General features: G+C 35.9%; 1 protein-coding gene across 1 annotated transcript in view; it reads right to left on the bottom strand.

Moving 5' to 3' along the window:
• LOC150100219 (telomerase protein component 1-like) overlaps window positions 1–24,079 on the bottom strand; it is a 1,179,105-nt gene that overhangs the window by 83,659 nt on the left and 1,071,367 nt on the right. Inside the window, exon 48 of the mRNA XM_090402391.1 lies at window positions 5,465–5,605. Within this exon, the coding sequence (XP_090258517.1) occupies window positions 5,465–5,605 (141 nt within the window). The remainder of the gene's footprint in view (window positions 1–5,464; window positions 5,606–24,079) is intronic.

Here is a 24,079-nt window from a genome sequence, read left to right as displayed (position 1 = left end):
AAGTCTAACACTCGTTGACCTCGAGTTCCTTCTATCACACGCTGCTTGAGGAAGTTGTCCAGCAACAGCTCAATAAATTCAGTTTCATTCTTCTCATAAGATTTTACTGCTACCCAGTCAATATTTGGATAATTAAAGCCTCCCATTATGATTACTCTTTTCATACTAATCTTTTCTATTCAGTGATGAATTTTTCATCACTAGCAACCGATCCACCAGGTCTGTAACAGAACTCCATAATGTAATTGATCTTGTTAGATTCTACCTCACACCAGATGGCTTCAAACTCACTGCCACATGAAATACTGTTAGTAGTACTACGACAATCATAGGTCTCAACTCTAATTGGATTCAAGTCATATGATATCATTAGCGGCATGCCCCCCCCCTACTCTCCTATCCTCTCTATCCTTCCTAAAAATAGTGTACCCTTTACACTCAATACCAATTTTTTCTAGACCCCTGATGCCAGGTCTCACTAGTGCCTACAGTCTGATGTCCCAACATATTGACCAAGGCAACAAACTCTATCCCCTTTGTTTCTGATACTCCTAGTATTTGTGCAGATATAATAATAATAATATTATTATTATTAATCACAGGGTTGAAATAATATTTATTTATATTCCCTTCCCATTTATTTCTCATTTTTTCTCCAAAAATGAGAACCTATAATCACAGTGCATATGGTAGATAAATGTCCTGTGTGGGCTAGGGTCAAATTCAGGTTGAGACAACAACTTTCAGTTGTAAAAAAATAAACAAGTTCTTTCCTTCTTTTTGGTCACTTGACAACACATGACATGTGCTATAGATTTTGTGACCTCTTACATTGGATTGATATTTAAAAAAAAAAAATAGCAGGATCAAAAGAAGTAAAACTATTGGATAGATTTGCTGCCTTATGAATTTTATGCAGTATTGAGTAGCTGCAATGTACCTGGTTGTTGATAAAGAACTATGTTAAAGGTAAGTGCTGTTATGTGTAGTAAATGCCAATATTCATTGCATTTTATTATAATATTGTTTATTAGCTTAGTCTAACTTGTGATTGCTGGGCTTTTGTGGATTTGTTTATTATTTTTTTTTGTTTACTGAATTTTCGAGCTTGCCTTAAACAAAACAAAAAGAATGTTAAAGATACCAAGATATTTTAAACCTGGTTTTACTCCATTTCCCAAGTAAGCAAACAGACAAACAAGTCAAGTTTGCGCCTGCATGTATTGTGAGTCTAGCTGACCCTCAAAGTAGTGCAAGACCAAGGCAACTCATGGTAATAATATCTTAGTATCTTTAACATTTATTATACCCAAGGTAAAATACTTTCTACAAAAACAAAAAGAAGATACCAAGATCATGCTATTAATGATCTAGAGTTTTCAAGAATAGTTTGAAGAGACACACACAAACACAACATGCACTTCTGGTGAAATGTGAAAGATGTGTTTGTGAAGACTGAACAGGAGATGAGAGAAAGAATGGGTTTTGTGGAAAGTGTGATATTTTGTTGGATTATGAGTTATCAACAAATGCAAACCACACTGATAGAATGAAAGCTAGGGTAAGTGTTGGTGCAAAAGACTATGTAAATAACAGAATCAAAGTGAATCAGACTACTAGTATGAACAAATGAAAGTGAGATGAGACAGTAAGAAACTGAGGAAATGAATAGCCGAATGAGAGGGTGCAAGATTGCAGGAGCAATAGAAAGTGAAATTACCAGAATGCAAGATTTGAAAAAAAGAGTTGTTCAGAATGAGAAATGAAATGAGGAATATGCATGGTGATATTTGGTGGAAACGAATGAAAGAATTCAAAAGGATAGAATTAAGCAAAGTAGAGGAAAAAAAGGGGTTGAATGACTCAAGAATAACAATGTATGTGGATTCCATTATCAGAGGTGTCAATGAGAGAGCCCACAATGCCTGCTTTCCAGGAGGCAGAATGAGCATGATAATTAGGTCTTTGGATATGAGAAGGAAACGAGCTAGAGAATCAGTGGTGGTTGTGAAAAAAAATCATTTGGTTGGACATAAGGAGAATATAAAGATGAATATTAGGATGTTATGAGGAGGCCCAAAGATAGCAGTGCAGTAGAAAAGACTGTCAGTGTGTTGCAGACATATGGAATAGGGAAAGTGGATGTTAGAAGTAGTAGAGAATGTGTGTACAGGGATGATCAGCACAAGAATGGATTGAGATGTGACTGAGGGTAAGTAGTGATAAAGGTGGCTGGCTAAGGGCAGGTGTGGTGGAAAAATCACACTAACAGGTGCCATGGGTAGGACTGGTTATAAACCTAAAAGTGAACTGTTGTGTTTACTATAAATACCAGGAATATCAGAATATAAGAGAGATGAAACTGTTTCACTGATTGAGTTTATTCACCCAAAAATTGTTGGCATAAGTCAAGGTGGGATGAGGACAATATCCTGATAGGAACAGAAATTGAAAGGAACATTGTTTATTGTGAGGATAGAAAGGACAAAAAAGGGAAGGAGAGTGCTGCTAATGATAGCAGGGTAATTATATCCATATAAGGTAGAGATGCAAGAGGGAAATTGTAGCAATGGTTTTGAATCAGTATGGTGTAGTGGAAGTTGACAGGGAGATATATAGTTGGATGTTGTAATGAAAAGATGGCATTTGGGAATGAGAGAAATGAATTTCTTGAATTCTTAAAGGACAACTATCTTAGGCAGTATGTCAAGGAGAGCATGCAAGAATCATGAGTTTTAGATCTGATCATTTCATCAGAGGGATGTGATTGTGAGTGGGATGCTGCACTTCTTTCCGGTTAGCAAGAGTCACGATAATGAAGTGATCACCTGAGTTGTAGCTGGTCACATGAAGACTTCTGTGAGGAAAGGATAAATGGGGAATTAGGAGGTTGGCGATTATGTAAAGCTTAGGAGACAGCTTGCTAGAGCATAGAATGAGGAGTAAAGCAGGAAGAAAATAAATGCTGCTTGGGAACTGACAAAGAAATACTTAACAGCATCAATGTATGAATATATTCTGAAGGTCCAAAATGCTGAATAACGCATGTATCAAATAGATAAAGGGATTAATCACGAAACTTGAAGAAGGAACTGTGTAAGCAGTGCAAAATGAATAATAGTAATAATCAATTGCACAAAGAGTATAAAGTGTAGGCCAGAAAAGTAACTCAGTTGGTAAGGACAGCAAAAGTACAATATGAACAGAAATTAGCAATTTAGGCCAAGAAAAATTATAGGGAGTTTTTTTTTAATTTGTGGCAAGTAGAAAGAAGAATGATTATGGCAAGATAACATTAATGGATGAAAGTGGTAGATTGGCAATTGCTGAAGAGGGCATAGTTGAGGTATTCAGTGAGCAATTCATTAGGGCATTTCATCCTCAGCGTGATATCAGGAGAAGCTGAAGTGCAGAAGAAATAGGAGAAGCCTACTGGTGAGCGAGCAAGAGATATACAAGTAGTTAAATAAGCTCAATGTCAATAAGGCAACAGTACCTGATGACATATCACCATATGTCTTAAGGGAATGTTCCAGGGAGTTAGCATCAGCATTGGCTTACCTGTTTAACAAGAATCTTTTAACAGCACAAGTCCCAAAGGTGTGAAATGAAGGTAAAATTATTCCATTTCACAAAGATGGTGAAAAGACTAAGGCTATAACTTATAGGCTGATCTGTATATGTAGAATAACAGTTATGTTGTTAGAGAGGTTGGTAAGAGCCAGGATATACAAGGGAATGAATATCCTGGCTCTTACCAACCTCTCCAACAACATAACTGTTATTCTACATATACAGATCAGCCTATAAGTTGTAGCCTTAGTCTTTTCACCATCTTGGTGAAATGGAATAATTTTATCTTCATTTTACACTTTTGGGTGTGAAAGTGTATTAGACAAGAGAGATGTATATACAGTGGTATACTTAGATTTTGCATAGATTTTGATATATTACTACATCACAAGTTGGTAATTAAATTGGAGCAGATGGAACTGGATGCTAGATTAGTGAGTTGGATAGGTGAATAGCTGTCAGATAAGTATCAGCAAGTTGAGTATGGGGATGTGGTATCCCAAAAGAAAGTTGTAATTGATGTGCCACAGCAGTCTGTTTTGGAGAAATTGTTATTTAACTTGTATAATAATGATATTAGGATAGGTTCAACTGAAGAATATACAACTGTTTGTAGATGATGCAAAACATGGTAAGTGATGAGGAATCAAGCCGATGTGGTCTTACAGGAATATTTGAATAGACTGTATGATTAAATAAGTGTGGGAAACTATCAGTTCAATGTTTTAAAGTGTAAGGTTCTGAGGCCTTGATCATGCCTGATATGGATTACTGTGAACAGATTTACTTTTCTGGTTTTTATGGTGACAAAGATATATCAGAAAGAGTGCAGAAAAAATTGACTAAGGTATTAACTAGTCTTTGGAATGTGGGATATGAAGACAGATTAAGGGAATGCAATTTGAAGTCTCATAAATAGGAGGAGGAAGAGGAGAGAGGATATGATTCAGATATTTAAGTTCGTAAAGGGCTGTTACAAAGTTAATGTAAAGAAATTTTTCACAGAATAGCAGTGGATGATGGAACAAGGTATCATCCTTGGGAACTGTATAAGGAAGGTGTGAACAAGGATGTAAGGAGCAGGTCCTTTGTGTGAAGAGTGGTTGGTGATTGTAATGCCTTGCCTGACAGTGTGGTGAACATGGATACATTGAATGAGTTTATACCTCATTCAATGAATCCATACTTGAATCAATACCTCAAGCAATGAGTATTTTGACTCTACAGAGGTCCGGTGTTAATAATAGTAAATAATTCAACTTGTATGCAATTCCTTATTAGTGAAATAATTAAACTTTTCATCTCATTCATTTGGAAGGATCTGCTTTGGAAATACACACACACACACACACACATGGTATAGATTTGTATTATTACCCCTAACACAACTGTTTTAAAAAGGCCACTTTTTAACCACTGTACTGGCATGGACTGTATATATGTCCATAATTACATGGATGCAAAGTGTCCATTGAAATCAATATAACCGCTGGATATTGTAGAAAAAATGATATGGATATGAAGTGTATATATTTGATCTGTGTGGGTAGTTAATAAGCATCATTAAAGTAATAACTGGGAGTACACAAAATTGCTTCTTTATAAAAATGAAACTGTCTTAAACATTCAGTCATTCAAGTTACTTTTTAATTATTAGTTGACCAGACTAATTTCAAAATTGTAGAATAAATTTTGAAATTAATCCATTCATTAATTTCAAAAATCCATTGAAATTAATGAATGGATTTCAATAATCACACATATTTTATAGCAAAATTAATAAAAACTACGCTATGAGGTAATATATATAAAAAAAAAAAAAATTTCAATCCAATAAAAAAAAACTGAAAATACAAAAAAAATACCCTAATTGAAAAAATCAAAAACTTACATTGAAATTCTTTTCAGTTCATGTAAGGACGAATCTACTAAAATGATAAACCCAGATTTAAAACCTAGCACTATAACATCTTTATCTCCGACATAATCCATACACAAAATTTCTGATGAGACTATCAGAAGATTCTCTTTCCTGAAAAAAAAAAAGTGTGACATTTATATTTACATCATATATTTATTTTAAGTTCTTTCAATATATAAAGAAATTATCTGGGGAAGGTTCAAGAAAGCAGAAACAGATGAAAAAAGGATATGCTGATTATATATAGTAATTCCATAATGGGGTGAATACTGGATGAATGAGCAATGAAAGTATGTTTTATGCAAACAAAAATTTGTGATGCAACTGAGGATATATTAAGAACAAGTGGATAATATGATTATGTTGTTCAGAATGACTCAAAAGAAGATAAGTATAGCATGAGAGAAAATATGAAAGCCTTGTGAGATGAGAAAAAAAAAGAGCAGAAGAGCCAAGATATAAGTCTGTTATCACAGTATGACAACAGTGACTGAGGCACTGAGCTATGACTGTGAACAATTCAATCAGCACATACTGAGGTAGAGAAATGGTCACAGCAGTATATTAACATGTTCATGTCAGGAAGTGTTTTGCACATTTATTGTACCTATGTGAATTCTCATTACTGTTTGCGTGATGCTTCTGTGTCATGTGGGCTCAAGTGACACAAAGTTTATTGTGATGTGTTAGTTACAACTCTTTCAGTAGAATTTTATTTGAAGTTAGCATTAGCATTTGTGATCTGTCTTAATGACATCGAAATTTTCAAATGCAATCAAACCAACACTTATTTCATGTAATTGAAAATTTGGACAAATGTTAGGACAATTATTTTTAGTTAGATAATGTGTTTGGAGGTACAACAAATGGTTTTGCTTGAGTCTATTCAGTTTCTGCAGGAGGGGGGGGATAGGTGTGTTTCATTAGGTAGTGCTCTTTTTATCCCAGTTGTTTCTAATTGTACTATTTGTTGACAAATATATTACACAGACTGCAAATGTCTCTGTACCTTATTCAGTGATGTAATAAAACTATTTGTTTTTCTTACATCTGTAGTAGAGTGGCTGTTTGTGTATTTTTCACTATATTGGAACAGCTGCTTCCAGTCTTTGGACAGTATACATGCAGGCAGTAAAAACTGAAAGTGAAATAAATTAAATATATATATGTGTGTGTGTGTGTGGGTATATATATATAAATATATAAAGAAATATACATAACAAGCACAATAAATTGTACAAGATGATTTGCTTCTTCAACCCACATTAATCACCTAATTAGCATTATTAGATAATAAGATAATCCCCTCCCTATAGTTATTTACTGAGCTTGCACTGCATACAGTCACTGTTTCTTATTAGTTAGTATTTATATTTCACTAACAAATCCCTTTCCATCTATCAATAATTTTATTTTAAAATTATGCTCGTCATAAATGCAAATACGAAAGTCTAATTTATAGGATCAAGTATCCCCCCCCCCCTTCCCTAGATACTTATAACACAAGCACACATAATATCACAGATGTAAATTACACAGGCTTGCAATGGAAAAGTTGACTAAGAAGTAATAATTGATTCGTATAGATTTTTAGGTGCTGAATTCAGAAAAAATAGTAAAAAATTTCCATCACCCACCAATTTTACGCTATTTCTAATTTTATCATTTTTATTAGTAGTACTGTATTTGAATTTAAATTCAGTGCATTTTTATTTATTTTCATTCTCCTTTATTTACAGCTAATTAGTTGTATAAGTGCTTTTTTGAAGTGCCCTTTTATGGTAAATAAAGATTTTCCACAAAACTTATCATTCTTAAGATAGGAGAGGGAGGGAGGAATGCAGATAAAAGTGCAGGTGGCTACTATGAATCTGATTTGTTGAGATAACAGATGACTTTCCCTGTTGTCACAGACACATTTTCTTGTGTGATTCTTTAGTTGAACTTTAGTCGTTGACTACTAAGGTTATCATATTTCTGAAAGGTGGCATATTTTCTAAGAAGAAAGAGATTTTCTTCCTTACTTTTCAGAGGAAGGTGATTTAGTTTACTGTAGCGATATTCCCGTCATATTTTACATTGAATTGCGGACTGATAAGCAAATTCAATGTAAAATATGACGTCATCGATTGGAGGTTGTTTATCAATTCCTCAAAGCTGTGCTTCTCCATACATTACAATAAGTATGCTTCAGTACAAGTAACACATTCCGGGCATTTGAAAGAACAATACGAAAATTTAGCCTTCATTCTCAGCAAATTTAAGTACAATGATGATGTATGGACAGTTTGTGGTAATCTTAAAGTCATATCTATGATTTTGGGACAACAAAGATGATACATCAAATATCCCATGCTTTTTATGCGAGTGGGAAAGCCAAGATCGAGAGCAACATTGGATCAAGAAGGAATGGCCAAAAAGAATCACATCAGAACCTGGAAGTAAAAATGTTTTACACGAAACTTTGGTTGCTCGGGAAAAAATCCTTTTACCCCCCCCCCTCACATAAAGCTGGGATTGATTAAGCAATTTGACAAGGCTTTGTCAAAAGAAGAAGTGTTTTAAATACATCTGTGCAAAATTTCCGGGATTATCTACAGTTGGCTTGTCTAACCCGCGGCCCGCATGCGGCCCAGGACGGCTAAGAATGCAGCCCAACAAAAAATCGTAAACTTACAAACTTTATGAGATTGCGACTAAAAATACCATTAATAATACTACAAATACAATTTTAACATACTATTAATTTATAAGCGATGAATTTTTGAATTTAACACGTTCTTTAGCAATGAGAGATTCATAAAATAATTCTCAAATAATTGTATTTATTCAAAATTGCCACCCATGTGAGTAGTTACTTCTCGACATAATAAATGGTGCACTAGCACCCATAGAGAGGCATCTTTTACCATGCAATAGATGTCACTCTATGTGCACCATGGGCATGCTGGTATGGCTTTCAATGTGCAATTGTAAACAGTCGAGTTGACACCAAAGAAAGGTGCAGACGTTACGTGTGTTTTTTGCGATTTGGCGAATCATTTTTTAGTAGTAAAAATTTGGCGATTTGGTGATTATTAAACCTTGCTTTCTAATTTTCAATCTATTTTTTTTTTAAATTCCAGCATGGCTTCCACGGTGTCTCCAAAGAAAACCCAACCAAAAAAATGCGATGTGATTGCCTCCCAAAATAAATTTGAAAAGGCATTACATGCAAAAACATGCTGTGAAATTTAGTTTTCGCAATTTTAGTTTGCCTCACCAGACTATAGCCAGGCAAATTGATGAAATAGGAAAATCTATCGAAAAAGGTTTGGAGAGTAGAGCTGCTAATTTTAAATTTTATGCTTTGGTGATAGACGAAAGTACTGATGCTACTAATACAGCTCAATTGGCAATTTTTATTAGAGGTATTGATGACGAATATAATATCGCTGAAGAAATGGCTTCTTTAGTGCCATTAAAAGACACAACTAAATCAAGAGATTTATACGAAGCAGTGAAAAATACGTTAAAGAGATTTTCTTTGTCCATTGCGAACATATCTGGTATAGCTACTGATGGTGCCCCAGTGATGATAGGTAAAAGAGATTGACTTGTAAAATTAATAGAAGACGATGCAATTGCCTCCCAAAATTTATATATGATGAAATATCACTGCATAGTACACCAAGAAAATTTATGTGCAAAAGCTTTAAAGATGGATAACGTCATGCAGATTGTAATCAAGGCTGCAAATTTCATAAGGGCCAAAAGATTGAATCATCGCCAATTCCAGGAATTCCTTAAATTTATGGATGCTGACTATGGGGACATCATTTACTTTTTGGAAGTAAGATGGTTAAGTTGAGGTAAAATGTTGAAAAGATTTTATGATTTGCGAAATGAAATCAAGTCGTTTATGGAATCAAAAACAAAATTTGTGCCAGAACTTGATGATGAAAACTGGCTCATAGATTTGGCATTTTTAGTAGACTTGACCGCTCATTTAAATGAGTTAAACATGCGTCTTCAAGGTGAAAAACCAACTGATCAATACAATGTTTCAAACTATAACAGAGTTCGAAATGAAACTGAAACTATGGCAATCTCAAATTAAGGCAAACAATTTTATGCATTTCGACATGTTGGCTAAACACGGTCCTCTCCACGGAACTCTCCAGTGTCAACCCTGTAACCACCTCTCAACAGCTTAAAAGTCTCTATCACATCGCCTCTCCTTCTTTTATCCACCAAACAACGAAAAATATGCAGCCTTGCTTTTCAATTTGATACAGGAATTTGAGAAGAGGTTTCAAGATTTCCGGAAAAATCATCAATCTTTTGGTATATTTACGACTCCAATTTCAGTCGACATAAACATATTACCTGCCAATTTTCAAATGGAATGCATAGAGCTACAATCTGACATTCAACTTAAAGAAAAATTTGATCACGTCTCTTTACTGGACTTCTATAATATATATCTTCCCAGAGAAAAATATCCCTCGCTTCACAATCATGCCTTATTCATGTCATCGCTATTTGGAAGCACTTACATTTGTGAGCAGCTATTTTCAAGGATAAAGCACACGAAGAATAAAACTAGAACCAAAATATCTGATGAGCAGCTTGAGAACTCACTGAGAATTGCAACTACTTCCATCGAACCAAATATTGAAGCATTAGTGTCTCAAAAACAATGTTGAACATCTCACTAATTTCATGTTGCTGTGTTGTCTTTTACTTTTATAATAAAAAATTCATGAATTAATGAAGTTTAAATTACTTAAATATGTTAACTATATATTCTACATTTTTTTGCTCATCAGCTATCGCTAGTGTATTTTATGTGTGGCCCAAAACAACTCGTCTTCTTCCAATGTGGCCCAGGGAAGCTAAAAGGTTGGACACCCCTGATCTACAGCAAAATTGAAAGAAGGTATTTTTATCAGTCCAGACATAAGGAAACTTATGAAGGATAAAAACTGCTTGAAGAAAAAATGGCAACTGTTAAAAAAAAGCATGGAAAGCTTTGAGAGAGGAGGTGACCAAATTTTTAGGAAATCACAAGGACCCCAACTATAAAATTATTGTGGAAGATATGCTACAGAAATTCAAGTATTCGGGATACTTCATTAGCTTAATAGTGCACTTTCTCAACTCTCATTTAGAATACTTTCCTGAGAATCTGGAAACTGTCAATAAAGAGCAAGTAGAGCGATTCCACCAAGACATCAAGGAGATGGAAAGAAGGTATCAGGGAAGGTGGAATGTCAACATGATCGCGGACTATTGCTGGATGTTGCACAGAGATGACCCGGGAAAAGAATTTCACAGAAAAAGTTCAAAAAGAAGCTTTGAAGGAAAAAGAAAAAGACACCACAACGAAACATAAAGCATGTACTAAAGATTAATCTTTAATTACTTTAATTAAAAAATTTTTTTCAATATTTTCATTCCAAAAATGTTTATGGAAAATTTTAGATACTGTTATTTTACTTAATATAATGCATTTTAAAGCTATTTTACTGTAATATTGAGATCTATTTTGTAAAAAATCCTTACATCATGGAGAAAAATGGAAGAGATATTTGAAATCAGTGGTCAAAAATAAATCAGAAAGAGTTAATAGTTTCCAGACAACTTTTCATGACTCGAATTTTGCAGACCTGTATTATTCATAATTCATTTTACAGTACTGAAAGTATTTTTATTCATGCCTATTCTTTCTCTTCTTTATATTTGCCATTCTTTACATCTTTTAGTAAATCAAGTATAGTAACTAATATTCAAATATATCATTCTCTTTAATTATTGTTTTTAATATATTACCCCTATTACCTTCCCCCAACATACACACACACTATGTGGGATTAGTTACAATCAAAGAAACTGTCATGAAAAATGACACATTCGACGATACATAGGAATGAAATTGCCAGGTGCCACGGTAATTCTGCTCACTTTGTGCCAGATGGTTAGGTTAATGGGGAGAGAGAGAGCTACGACCACCTCGACATGAACGTGGTGGTCGTTGGAATGATTTTGATGGTTAAAAGGATTTGTACTTGTAGAATGGATTGTAGTTAAGTAGTTTGGTATGAAGTACTTGAAGAAACTGTGGATGCCGGCATTAAATTAATATTTTGAAATTGAAATAGTGTAATGTGAGAGAGAGAGAGAGAGAATGACTCATGAAAGCCTGGATTCTTGGGAAAATGAACTTACAGCATTACTCAAGATTACTCAGTTACCTCAAGCAGTATATGATGAAAGGAACTCATGATATAAAAACACTGGAACTAGTAACAACATGGTGAGAGTGATCATGCAGATTTGAATTGGGAGGAGAAAATATGTAAGAGCTTTGGATAAGAAGGGACATAAGTTGAACAATAAAAGCAGGGATGACTATATGATTATTATTATTCAGGCCTCCATGGAGTCAAAAGACTCATCGTGGGAGGTCCTTTCTAAGAAACACAAGTCTATCAAGACTCATCGAGGGAGGTCCCTCCTAGGAAACGCAAAGTCTATCATACCACTCCTTAAACGCATTGACTGTTCTCGATCTTACCACTCCATCAGGCAATGCATTCCATGGTTCAACCACCCTCCATGCAAAGAGAAACCACTCCTCATCCTCTTTCTCACAGTTTCCTTTTGTAACTTCCAGGGATGGCCCCCCTTGTCATGACTCCTTCATGCTGTTCAACCAAGTGAAGGAACTCTCCAGTGTCAACCCTGTAACCACCTCTCAACAGTTTAAAAGTCTCTATCATATCGCCTCTCCTTCTTTTATCCACCAAACTCTGCATTCCACACTCTCTCAGCCGATCCTCATAACTAACATTGTAAAGTCATGACACCATATTTGTTATCTGCCTTTGTAACCCTTTCCACAGTTAATATATCCCCTTCAAATTCTGGGGAACAGATCTGAGAACAATAGTCTAAGTGTGGTCTGATCAGAGTCTTATACAACGGAATGATAATCATTTTATCTCTGAAGGTCAGTGTCCTTCTCATAATTGCAGCAATCCTCTGTGTTACCTTCACTACCTTTGCAATATGTCCCCTAAATTTCAGTTCTCTATCAATCATCAACCCCAGATCTCTTGTCTCCCCTACTTCCTCCAGTTTAACTCCTCCCATAGAGTATGCAGCGTCCCATCGATGTGCCCAAACCTCAAGACCTTACATTTTTGCTGTATTAAATTGACACCCCCATTCATTTGCCCATCTGTCTAGCTTATTCAAATTCTCTTGCAGGGCTACCACAACTGCACTATTAATAATAACCCTTCCCAGCTTCACATCATCTGCAAACAACTGAATATCCCCTTGCAATCGACAGAATGTCATTGATATAAAGGTTAAACAATATAGGTCCCAGCACTGAGCCCTGTGGAACACCACTTGTACCCTTCTGTCTCTTTGATACTGCCTCACCATATACAACTCTCTGATACCTATCGGACAGCCAATCCTGAATCCAGTTGACCAATCTGACATCCAGACCCATGTGCTGCAACTTGAATATCAGCTTATCATGTGGCACCCTGTCAAATGCCTTTGCTAAGTCTAGGAAAATGGCAGTATATGCCCTTCCCTCATCTAATGCTCTTGTAACTTTATCATAAAAGGTTAGCATATTGCTAAAACGAGAGTGCTCCTTCACAAATCCATGTTGACTCTCACAGATAACATTATCCTTATCTGCCCAATGCTGCCCACGGTCCCTCACTACTTTCTCCAAGATCTTACTAACTACTGATGACACACAAACTGGTCTATAATTAGACACTTCAAATCTGCCACCGCCCTGATGCAAGGGCACCTTTCCAGCAGCCAGACTTTCATTGAAAAGCCAAGTCAAAGGCACTGTCTGTCAGTTCCCTAGCACATTCTCTCAAAACTCGTGGTGAAATACCACCCCACAGCTTTACTGACATCCAGAGTACTCAGTATTTGAAACACACTCTCCTCCTGTACCTCTAAACCTCGAACCTGCTCTATCCCTCTAATATTAAAATTGATTCCTCCGGGATGAAATACTCCAATAAAGTGTTCATTGAACAATTCCACTATGTCCTCTGCATCAGTCACTCTATTCCCATTTTTATCCCACAATGTCATTCTTCCACAGTCATTTCTGCTCCTACTGGCCACATAGCTAAAAAATTCCCTAGGATTTTCCTTGGATCTAAGAGCCAATCTTTTCTCATATTCCAGGTTTGCCTTCCTTACCACGCTAGTCACTCTCCTGCCTGTCACTTATATTCTTCATGCATCTTCTCTTCACCTGTCACCATCTCTTGCATAGACTCTTTTTTGCATGCAGTTCCTGTTTAATATTGTTTGTCATCCACTTTACTCCAAATTGTGTCCTCTTCTTCACTTGTGGTATACAACTTACCATTGCTGCTAACAAATATTCTTTCACAATTTCCCACTCACTAATGATATCCAGGCCTTCCAATTCCTCCCTCCACGAAACTTCACCAAGTTGACGTCTAAGACTATTATAATCACCTGCTTTATAATTCCACATACGTTCCCGTCTCTTTGATACTCCTGTATGTCTATTCATTTTCCAAGTCAAAACCAGGATGTTTTGACTCTCTCCAACTAGTGGCAGAGATGTCATCTCAGTTATTATCAACTCTTCTGATGCTATAACCAAATCCAAAACTCTTGAACCTCTTGTTCCCTCTGTTACATGTTGCCTAAGACATTTGTCCCTTGAGAATTCTAGAAATTCCATTCCCTTATTGCTACATGCATCTTCCTCTCCCCAATTTATACTGCTGTAGTTAAAATCTCCAATAACAATCATTCTTCTTGCACGTGCCATGCTCAACTGTCTCAGAATCTCGTGGTCCCCACCCTCTGTGCTCCTTGGTCTGTAGCAACACCCCACTAAATATTGTGGCTTGCCCACCTCCACCTCACACCATATGCTTTCAAAATCATTAGTGTCACAGCTTTCCAAAGCCTCCACTCTTAGAGGGCATAGGTCATCACTTAAATAAACCAAGAAGACAGCATGAGGCTGAACCTTGGAATGAGAAACAGCATTAGAGAGGAATCAATAGTATGTGTAAATTAGTCAAAGAGTGGCTAAAGGATATCAGACTATATCCACAGAGTAAGGAGAATTAATTGCATGACAGATGAATAACAATTTAAAGCAAGAGCTGCATATATAAAGAGGATATTGTGGAGCTGAAATTTGTGAGAAGAGTGATGAGAAGACTGGAACATTATAAAGAGCAGACCAAGAGAGTAATGGTAATGGTGAGGAAGGCAAAAAATAGATTATGAAATGAAATTAGCAGAACTGTCCAAACAAAATCCAATAGTACATGTAAAAAGCAAGAATGACCATGGAAGAATAACTTTAGTGAATGCAGATGGTAGGAAAAAAGTGTCAGATACACAAGAAGTTGTTAAAATGTTCAGTTAAGGTATATCCCACATTGCAGGCAGACTTATTAGATCTCTGGATGCCAGGAAAGAACTGGACACAAGAACACAAAAGTAGATGAGTTAGAATTATTAAAGTTATTACAAGGGCTTGATACAAATACAGCAGGTGGGCTACATGGGTTCTGAAACAATATTCAAAAGAGTTAACATTGCCCCTGAGCTATATGAGGAAGTTTTGAGTTGCTCAGTTTGAGTCTTAGCACATGAAAGATTCCTGATGAGCAGAAGAAGAAAAAGATAATTTCATTATATGAGGATGAAGAAAAGACTGATGCAGGAATTAGTGACCAATTGTCATGTGTGATCATCAAGGTACTGGAAATGCTAGTTTGGAATTACATCCAAAGGTGGTTAATTACACTGGGATACTCAATATAGTTTAACATGTTCATGCCAGAGAGGGACCAAGTGTCTTCTGATGTACTTGATCTTAAGACAGGACAAAAAATATTTGTCTCATACTTCCTGTTTACATGTCAGGCAAGTATGCCAACTTCGATTAAAACCAAAAAATTGTGCAGAAAAAGTGGAAAAAAACGTGTTTGTTTCAGAATATATTAATATATCTAATGCAAAGTACAATTCGGATGCAAAATATACACTTGGTGGAAAATTCTGGAACTTAAGGAGATAAGAGACCTTGGAGTGTTGGCAGACAAGGATCTAGAGTTGAGAGATCACATTACATAAGTTGTGAAGACATCACATTATGGAATTGATGAGGAGGATCTTAACTAGTAGAAATAAAGAAGTTTTAATTTCATTGTATAATGCCTTGATCAGATCTTATATGGATTACTGGGCACAGATTTGGATCCCTGGGTTTTCATGGTGATGAGGATATATTGAAAAGGGTTCACAGAAGACTGACTAAGGTCATTAACTGGTCTTTGGGATGTGGGATATGAGGACAGACTGAGGGAATACAGTGTGCAAAGCCTTGTGAATAGGAGAAAGAGAGAAGACATAATTAAGACATTTCAGTTGGTAAAGGGTTGTTACTGGGTTAATGTGGAAGAAATTTTTCATAGAATGGAAGAGCATGGGGGATAGAACAAGGAGGGCATACTTGGAAGCTGTATAAAGAGGGTGTGAGGAGGGGCATAAGGAGCAGGTTCTATACATGGAGAGCAGCTGTGAGTGTAATGTGTTGCCTGACATTGTGGTGAATGCACACTAATGAGTTTACACCAATAACAACGGTTTGATGTGCTTTGTGTGTAACAGTGAGTGCCTCCTACAATGAATCTTTTGACTCCAATGAGATCTTAATTAATAATATAATAATTAAAAACCAATAATTAAAGGAAATCCTATATTTGGTTGGTATATTTAAATTACCAACCAAATAAATAACTTTAGAATTAAATTTAAATTAATGATGGCCATAATTAAAACAAAAAATAAATAAACAAACAAACAAAAAAATAACTTGTGAGCAGAAGGAAGAGATTTGTTTGGGAAGTACAAATAACTAACTGATACACTAGCAGCTTAGTAAATCGCTACAAGTGGGAGGTATATCCTCCCTATAGTCATTTATTAGCAAATCAATAATGTTGAGGAAATGATTCATATAGACATGTCATGAATTACATATGTATTGATGGAGTGTTAAGTGAGCAAATCCTGTACAACTTGCCATATTTATTTATTTTTTTTAATTAATACTTCATTCTTTTGTTTTCCAAGAAGAATTTTCTTTTATTCAGTAATGATTGTTTATTGGTCAAATCTGGATGTGCTCACATTATTTTGTTGGAGATCATCAGATGCAGCCCTTTTCTTGAAAAACATAGCAGGATTTTTATTTATTTGTAGCAATAAAAACATATTTATTATATCTATTCTTTCAAAGACTGGAATGAAAATGTCCTTGTGAAAATCACCCCCCTTCCCCTTGCAGACACTATGGAACATACAGAAGCAAAATAAGAAGTTTTATTATATACTTAAATAAAGTACAGAGAATCTATGTACTATATTTAATAATAATTGGCTGTTGAACTCAAGTTATCAACCTCCAATAAGTCACCAAGAAGGTGACTTATTATTATTATACCTCCATGGAGTCTAGAGGATCATCATCGGAGGTCTCATTCTCACATGCACAGCTCATCATACCTTGACTTAAATGCATTCCAATCACCTACCACTCTCCATGCAAAAATTCTACTACTTGTCCCCTTGCTCACACTCACCTTATACAGCTTTCAGGGATGGCCTCTTGTTTTCCACCTGTCTCCAGATATTCTATGAAAAATCTCATACACACTAATCTGGTATTATCCCTTACTAACTTATACGTCTCAATCATGTCTCCCTTCTATCCATTAAGATCTGTAATTTACATTCTCAATCTGTCCACATTCCAGAGACTGGAAATCAAACCACAAATTTAGTAAATTTTCTCTGAACCCTCTCCAACATCTCAACCTCTTCAGCGTCGGCCGGTGCTTTTCGCTTTAATAGGCTATTGACTACACGTCGGATTTATAAGGCTGCTGGTTCGTGCTTGCAGCACCACCGCAGGGTGTGTGGGCATGCACAATCGCACCAAACTTGGATCATTTGCATATCACCCTGCACTCTAGCAATCTGCTTAGTTTCGCCATTTTACCAAGTTTTCTTCCAGGTGCGCTAATTTCTTTGTCCGTGTGTGTATATAACTATTAGAATTTATATTACCCTCATGTACTGAATGTACTGAAAATCTCCTTAAAACTAAGGGGTTCGGTTTGGGCAAGAAAATAATCCCCACATTTTTCTAGATGACTGGATATCAAGATTTTCGCAAAATTTATCTAAATTTAAAGATAAAGTAATCCAATTTCTGAAATACATAAAAGAAGAAAATATTTATAATGTAGTAGGCATGTTTGTTGTTATGTGTCATCCAGGTGTTTTCAACTCTTGGTGATCGGATGAACAAAGGCTCTCCATCCCACTCGGCCTCTTTCTGTTTCTTTCAGTAAATGCAAGTTCAAGTTGGTAAGTTCTTTTATGTTGTCAATCCAACTCTTTTGTGGTCTTCTCATTTCCTCAACAATGGCCATTTCCAATGATTCATCAGTTCACATAATATGTCCAAAGTGCATCAACTTCTGTTTAGTGATCATCACCTCCAAGGAGCATTCTGTAGTAATTTTTGCAGTCATTTTTGGATTCTTAATAGTCTCTTCCACACACATAATTCAAAAAATCAATTTGCTATTTGTCCTTCTTCTTAATAATTCGGCTTTCACATCCATACTGGAAATACCACTGCTTTAACAATTCTAACTTTTGTAAGTTAGAATTGTAAAATTTTTATCTTTCATAATTTTTGTCACGATTAACATCATCAGGATGAAAATGAGATACTGTATTGGGGGCAACATGGTTTTGTGAAGGGTAGATCATGCCTCAGTAACTTGCACACGTTTTATAACAGAGTGACAGCTGAACTGGATAAGGGTAATGGGTTTACAGTGATTCTACTGGACTTTGCTAAGGCCTTTGACAGGATACCACATGGAATTCTAATCAGTAAATCAGTAAAGTGGTTTATTTAGGAGTAGAGTCCAAAGGACAGCCTGTGACTAGTGGTGTGCGGCAGGGTTCTGTTCTTGGACCGCTACTTTTCAATTTGTTCATTAACGATATAGGAAAGGATCTGAGAGGAAGTGTTAACTTGTTTGTTGATGATGATGCAAAGTTGGGTAGAGCAATAGTGAGTGCACAGGATGTCAAAATTTTGCAGGATGATTTGGATAGTTTGGAGGACTGGGCTAAGGAAAATGGATGCCAATTTAATGTGGCAAAGTGTAAGGTTATGCATTTTGGAGTGAAAAGATTAGCAGCAGTATATCACATTAGTGGAATCATACTCCAGGAGATTGATGAGGCCAGGGATTTGGGAGTGTTGGTGGATAGGGAGTTGAAGTTCAGGGGGCACACTGAAAAAGTGGCTAAATCAGCTCATCAAATCACTTAGCTGCTGAAAAATACTTTAACAAGTTATTGTTCCTCTGTATCAAGCCTTGATAAGACCCCATCTAGACTACTGTGCCCAGATATGGGTGCCAGGGTTTCTTCTTGATGGGGAGGAGGTGGAGAGGATCTAGAGACGAGTGACCAAGATGATAGCAGGCCTGTGGAATGAACCTTATGAAAACAGGGTGAAGATTTGTGGGTTGCAGAAATTGGTTGATAGGCAGAAAAGGGGTGATATGATTGAGACATTCAAATTACTGAAGGGCTTCTATACGATTAATTCAGAAGATATTTTTGAGAATAGGACGGATGTTGGGAGGACTAGGTGCCATACATGGAAGCTGGGCAAGAATGTGGTTAGCAAGGGTGTTAGAGCTAGATTTTTTACTTGGAGAGTGGTGATTGAATGGAATAAGCTGCCAGAGTCTGTTGTGGGTGCCATGACTGTGAATGAGTTCAAGGTGATGTATGATAGATACTGTGTGAATGTAGAATAGTTGTTCTTGACATGATGTTAGGGCCTCCCTCAATGAGTCTGTCAACTCCCTGGAGTTTCCCATAATAATAATAGTAATAGTTAACGTGTGTTTGATATGTGTTGTCTTTACTTAGAATAATTTTTTTTTAATAAATGTAATAAAAGTTTTTTATATATATTGATTATTTTTATTTGTCTTTATTCATTTTGTAAGGGAGGATGGTGGAGTACTCTAGCCCCTCAGCATACCGAATCATATTTACACAAAAGTGTAAGTATGATTCAGTATGCTGCCTGATCAAAGTCTTGTGCAAAGGAATCAAAACATCCTTACTTCTACATAAAAGTGTTCTTCACATCATTCCATAATCCAGTGCTGTTCATCCTTATGTGCCATCCAGGTGTTTTCGAAAATTTCCATAAATAGGTTGGCTAGAGTAGGAGAAAGGAGGGGGGGAACCCATGGCAAGTCCTTCTTTTTGTTCCCAATATTTGTCTTGAAAAATGAAAAAAGTGTTTTCCAAGCAGTGCTTGAAAAGTCCTACAGTGTCCGGTAGGAAAAAGTTTTCAAGTAGATCCACTATGTCATTTCTAGCTACACTGGTGAAGAGACTGACTATATTGAAACTTGCTAAGATGTCTGAAGGTTCTATATTTATACCCTTTACCTTCTTAATGAAATGCAAATTATTCTTTATAAATGATTCTGTTTTTTCTATATGTGATGTTATCATGTTTGTCAGATATTTCGCTAAGTTTGAGGTCATTGAATCTCTCCCATCTAAAATTGGCCGTAACGGAATATCTTTTTTTTTTTTTTTTTTTTTTTTTTTTATAAATTTTTGATGCTCCATAAATTCTTAGGACATTGGATGTTTTGATGATAAAGTTCAAATGCATTAAAAACCTATCAAAAAAAAAGGTCAAAAGTTTGGCTACGTTATGTCGATGATATTTTCGTTATTTGGCCGTTAATGGTAGATGAGCTGGTTGCTTTTAAAGATTATCTAAACAACTTGCATCCCAATATAAAATTCACTATTGAACTAGAACAGCACAAAAAATTATCTTTCCTGGATATCCTTGTTGAAGTAAACGAAGTGGAAAAAAGGTTACTCTTCTCTGTATACAGAAAACCCACCACAACAGAAGATTTTTAAATGCAAAAATAGGCATAATTAAAACTTTGCAAGATAGGACACACAATATATCTAGCACACTGATTAAAAGAAATGAAGAATTACACTACCTGTCACAGAACCTTGCATTAATGGTTTTGACCCTAAGATAATCAAAAAAATTCTTAATACAGCTCCTGCAAATCCCTTACTTAAACAAGATTTCAAGAATGCAATCACACTGCCATACGTCAAAAATGTCATGGACAAAGTGGCTATGATACTCTGCGAGTACAACATAAAAGTGGCATTTCTATCTTTACAAAAAATATCAAGATTCCTACACCCACCAAAATCGCCACATCACCCCATGAAAAAAACAGGTGTCTATGAGATTGATTGTGCTTGTGGCATTTGTTATGTAGGTCAGACGGGATCTACATGTCTTAGCATGTAAAAGCCATTGAAAAAAAGAGGGGAGCACAAATCAGGTTTAGCATTCCACACAACCACTACTGGCCATCAAGTTCTCTGGCAACAGACAAACATGTCATATATTGATAATAATTGCTTCACAAGAAAATTTAAAGAAGAGTTGCACAGATGCTTAGGCTCCCTACACAGTGCAATAAAAATCAAGGCTTGATTTTACATCAAGTATCTGCCTTCATCAAAAATTTAACTGTCAAGGACATAGGATATAGAACACAGGAACCACAGAATGACAACTAGCAATGTTCCAGCATGCATACAGTAATGAATATATCATTTGTATTCTGGTTTCTCAATTATTTAACAGTTGTGAAGTTATTAAAAACATCTAATATGTGTAATTAATTGTCAATAAGCTTTTGTTGTGTAAAACTTTTATGTAACATTACCCCTGATGATGTAAGTCTTATGACACACGAAACTTGTCAGGTTTTTTAATTGTTTATTTTTAATAAGCTCTTTATATTAATATGTGGTCTCAATACCGAAAACTATCTACAGAACTGCTTAACCATAGAAACTTACATTTACATCCATTTACATCCTACCCCTTCTGTTCCAATTTAACTACTAGTTTGTGTGGCAATCTATTGAAAGCTTTTGCAAAATCTAAATATACTACTGTATATGCATCTATCTTATCCAATGTATTAATCACACTTGTTATAATAAGTAAATAGATTGCTGAAACATAATCTTCCTTTAGCAAACCTATGCTGTCCATTAGCGAGAATTCTACTGCTGTCCACCCAGTTCTGAATCCTTGTTCTCACTAGTTTCTAAATCTTGACCACGATTCGAGACAAGCAGATTGACCTATAAGTCGAAGCTTTACTTTTTATGAAACAGAACAATTTTGCAATCTTTCCACTCCTTTGGAACATTGGCTAAACTAAGACTCATGTTAAAAATGCATGTCAAAGCTGTTGTTAACTCTCCAGAACATTCACTCAAGACACACTGTGATATACTAGCAAGTCCCACAGCCTGGTTGACAAGTTTACTCAATTTCACCTCCTGTTCACTCAACATCAGTGGTTCCTCCCACATTCACACTGTTCTCAAATTCTGCATTATGTTAATATCACAAGGATGGAACACTTTAATGAACTGCTCATTTAACATCTCTACTATATCCTCCTCAGTGTTTATCATTTTCCCATTTTCACTGACCAATATCCTCCAATAATCATTCCTCCTTTTAATGGCCACATATTGAAAAATACTCCTTAGGATTTCTTTTAGCCTCATTTGCTAACTGCTGCACATACTGCACTTTTGCTTCCCTTACTAAGTGATTCACCTTCCTTGCTTGCTCTTTGCAGTCCTCATGAAACTGATTATTTGCACTCATATTGTGCCACCTCCATAATGACTTTTTCTTCCAGATTGCACACTTCACCTCTTCAGTCATCCATTTTACATCTACACCTTATTTAATCTCCTGACCTCTGCCAGGAGATTACTTCCTTGCCTCTGCCAGATGCAAGGAAGTATCATGCCTTTTGCCAGATACTTCCTGAGTAGAGACCAAGCAGGACCGATTTCCTTCTCATCCAATTCCTGATTCCATGATATTGCAAGGATGCCTCCTGAGTTTGTCATAATCACCTGCCTTATAGTTTCACATAGAACCTTTCCTCACAAAAGTCCTGATATGGCTGACCACCACCTAAGTGATCAGTTCATGGACACTTTCACCAACTGGAAGAAGATGTGACACTTCATTTACAACATTATCTTCTAATGATATAGAATCAAAGACCCTTGATCCACATGTGGCCTCTGTTATGTACTGCTTAAGGTAGTTATCCCTTAAAAACTCAAGAAATTCATTCTATTTGGTTCCTGATGCTATCTCTTCATTTAGTCTATATTATCAAAATTGAAATCACCCATAATGATTACATTTTTCTTATTAGTCAGAACAATTTGCTAAACCTTCCACATTACCAGGTCTATAGCAACATCCTACTAGGCATTACTTGTGGGTCATTGACTCAAGTTCATGGACTCAATGATTCCTCCTTGTGATATTAATGTAATGCAGAATTTGAGAACAGTGGGAATGTGGGAGGAACTACTGAGTCAATTGAAGTCAGTGAGACAAATCATTTGAGTCAAACCCTTCTTCTTCTTCTTCTTTCTCATCTTTCAGATGACAGGTTGATTCCCCTATGAACAAATCTTTGCCATTTGGTTTCATCTCTAGCCATTTCTGTCATCTCTCTGAAGCTCAATAATTGTGACCTTTCCTTCAAAGACTGTAACCAACTTCTTTTTGGTCTGCCTCTTGATTCCATTCAAGACTATATTTGATAAACTTTGAAAGGACATTCTCTGGAAGTGTCCAAACCATCTTAATTGCTCTTTAAGAATTAAAGCTATGATATCATCTGTATAGTTTAATTCGTGTTTTATCATTTGTTTTATGTTCTAACCAGTGAGTCTTATTTATTTTTCTTAAGCATTTAATTTTGATTGCCCTGATTTTCTGTATTTCTTTCTGACCGAGTGTCCCAGACTCGACTCCATATGTAAGTACAATAATGGTTTTATAGAATTTTAATTTGAGGCTTTTTTGAAAGGCTATTATTTTCCCATATTTCATTTAATTTATTCATATTCGACCATCCTTTGTTAAGACTATTTTCTGTTTCTGGGTTATCAAGGTTGTGAGTAATGAGACTGTCAAGTTATTATTATCGGCTACTCCAAGGAGTCCTTAGACTCGATGATGGAGGCCCTAAACATCATGTCAAGAACTATCCAACATTTGCAAAGTATCTATCATACTTTACTTTAACTCATTCACAGATATGGCATCCACAACAGACTCTGGCAACCTATTCTACTCATTCACTACTCTACAAGCACAAAGCCTAGTTCTAACTACACTCTTACTCAGTTTCCATGGATGGTCCCTAGTTCTCCCACCACTAGACCTGTTCTAAGAAATTTCCTCCGAATTAATCTTGTAAAAACCTTTCAGTAATTTGTGTGTTTCAATCATATCACCCCTTATCTGCCTATCAACCAGTTTCTGTA

The sequence above is a fragment of the Typopeltis vanoorti genome, chromosome 13, assembly GCF_054136105.1.
Source record: "Typopeltis vanoorti isolate ZY-2024b chromosome 13, IOZ_Tvanoo_1.0, whole genome shotgun sequence".
Classification (NCBI taxonomy): Eukaryota; Metazoa; Arthropoda; class Arachnida; order Uropygi; family Thelyphonidae; genus Typopeltis; species Typopeltis vanoorti.
This window is presented reverse-complemented; position numbering and strand designations above follow the sequence as displayed.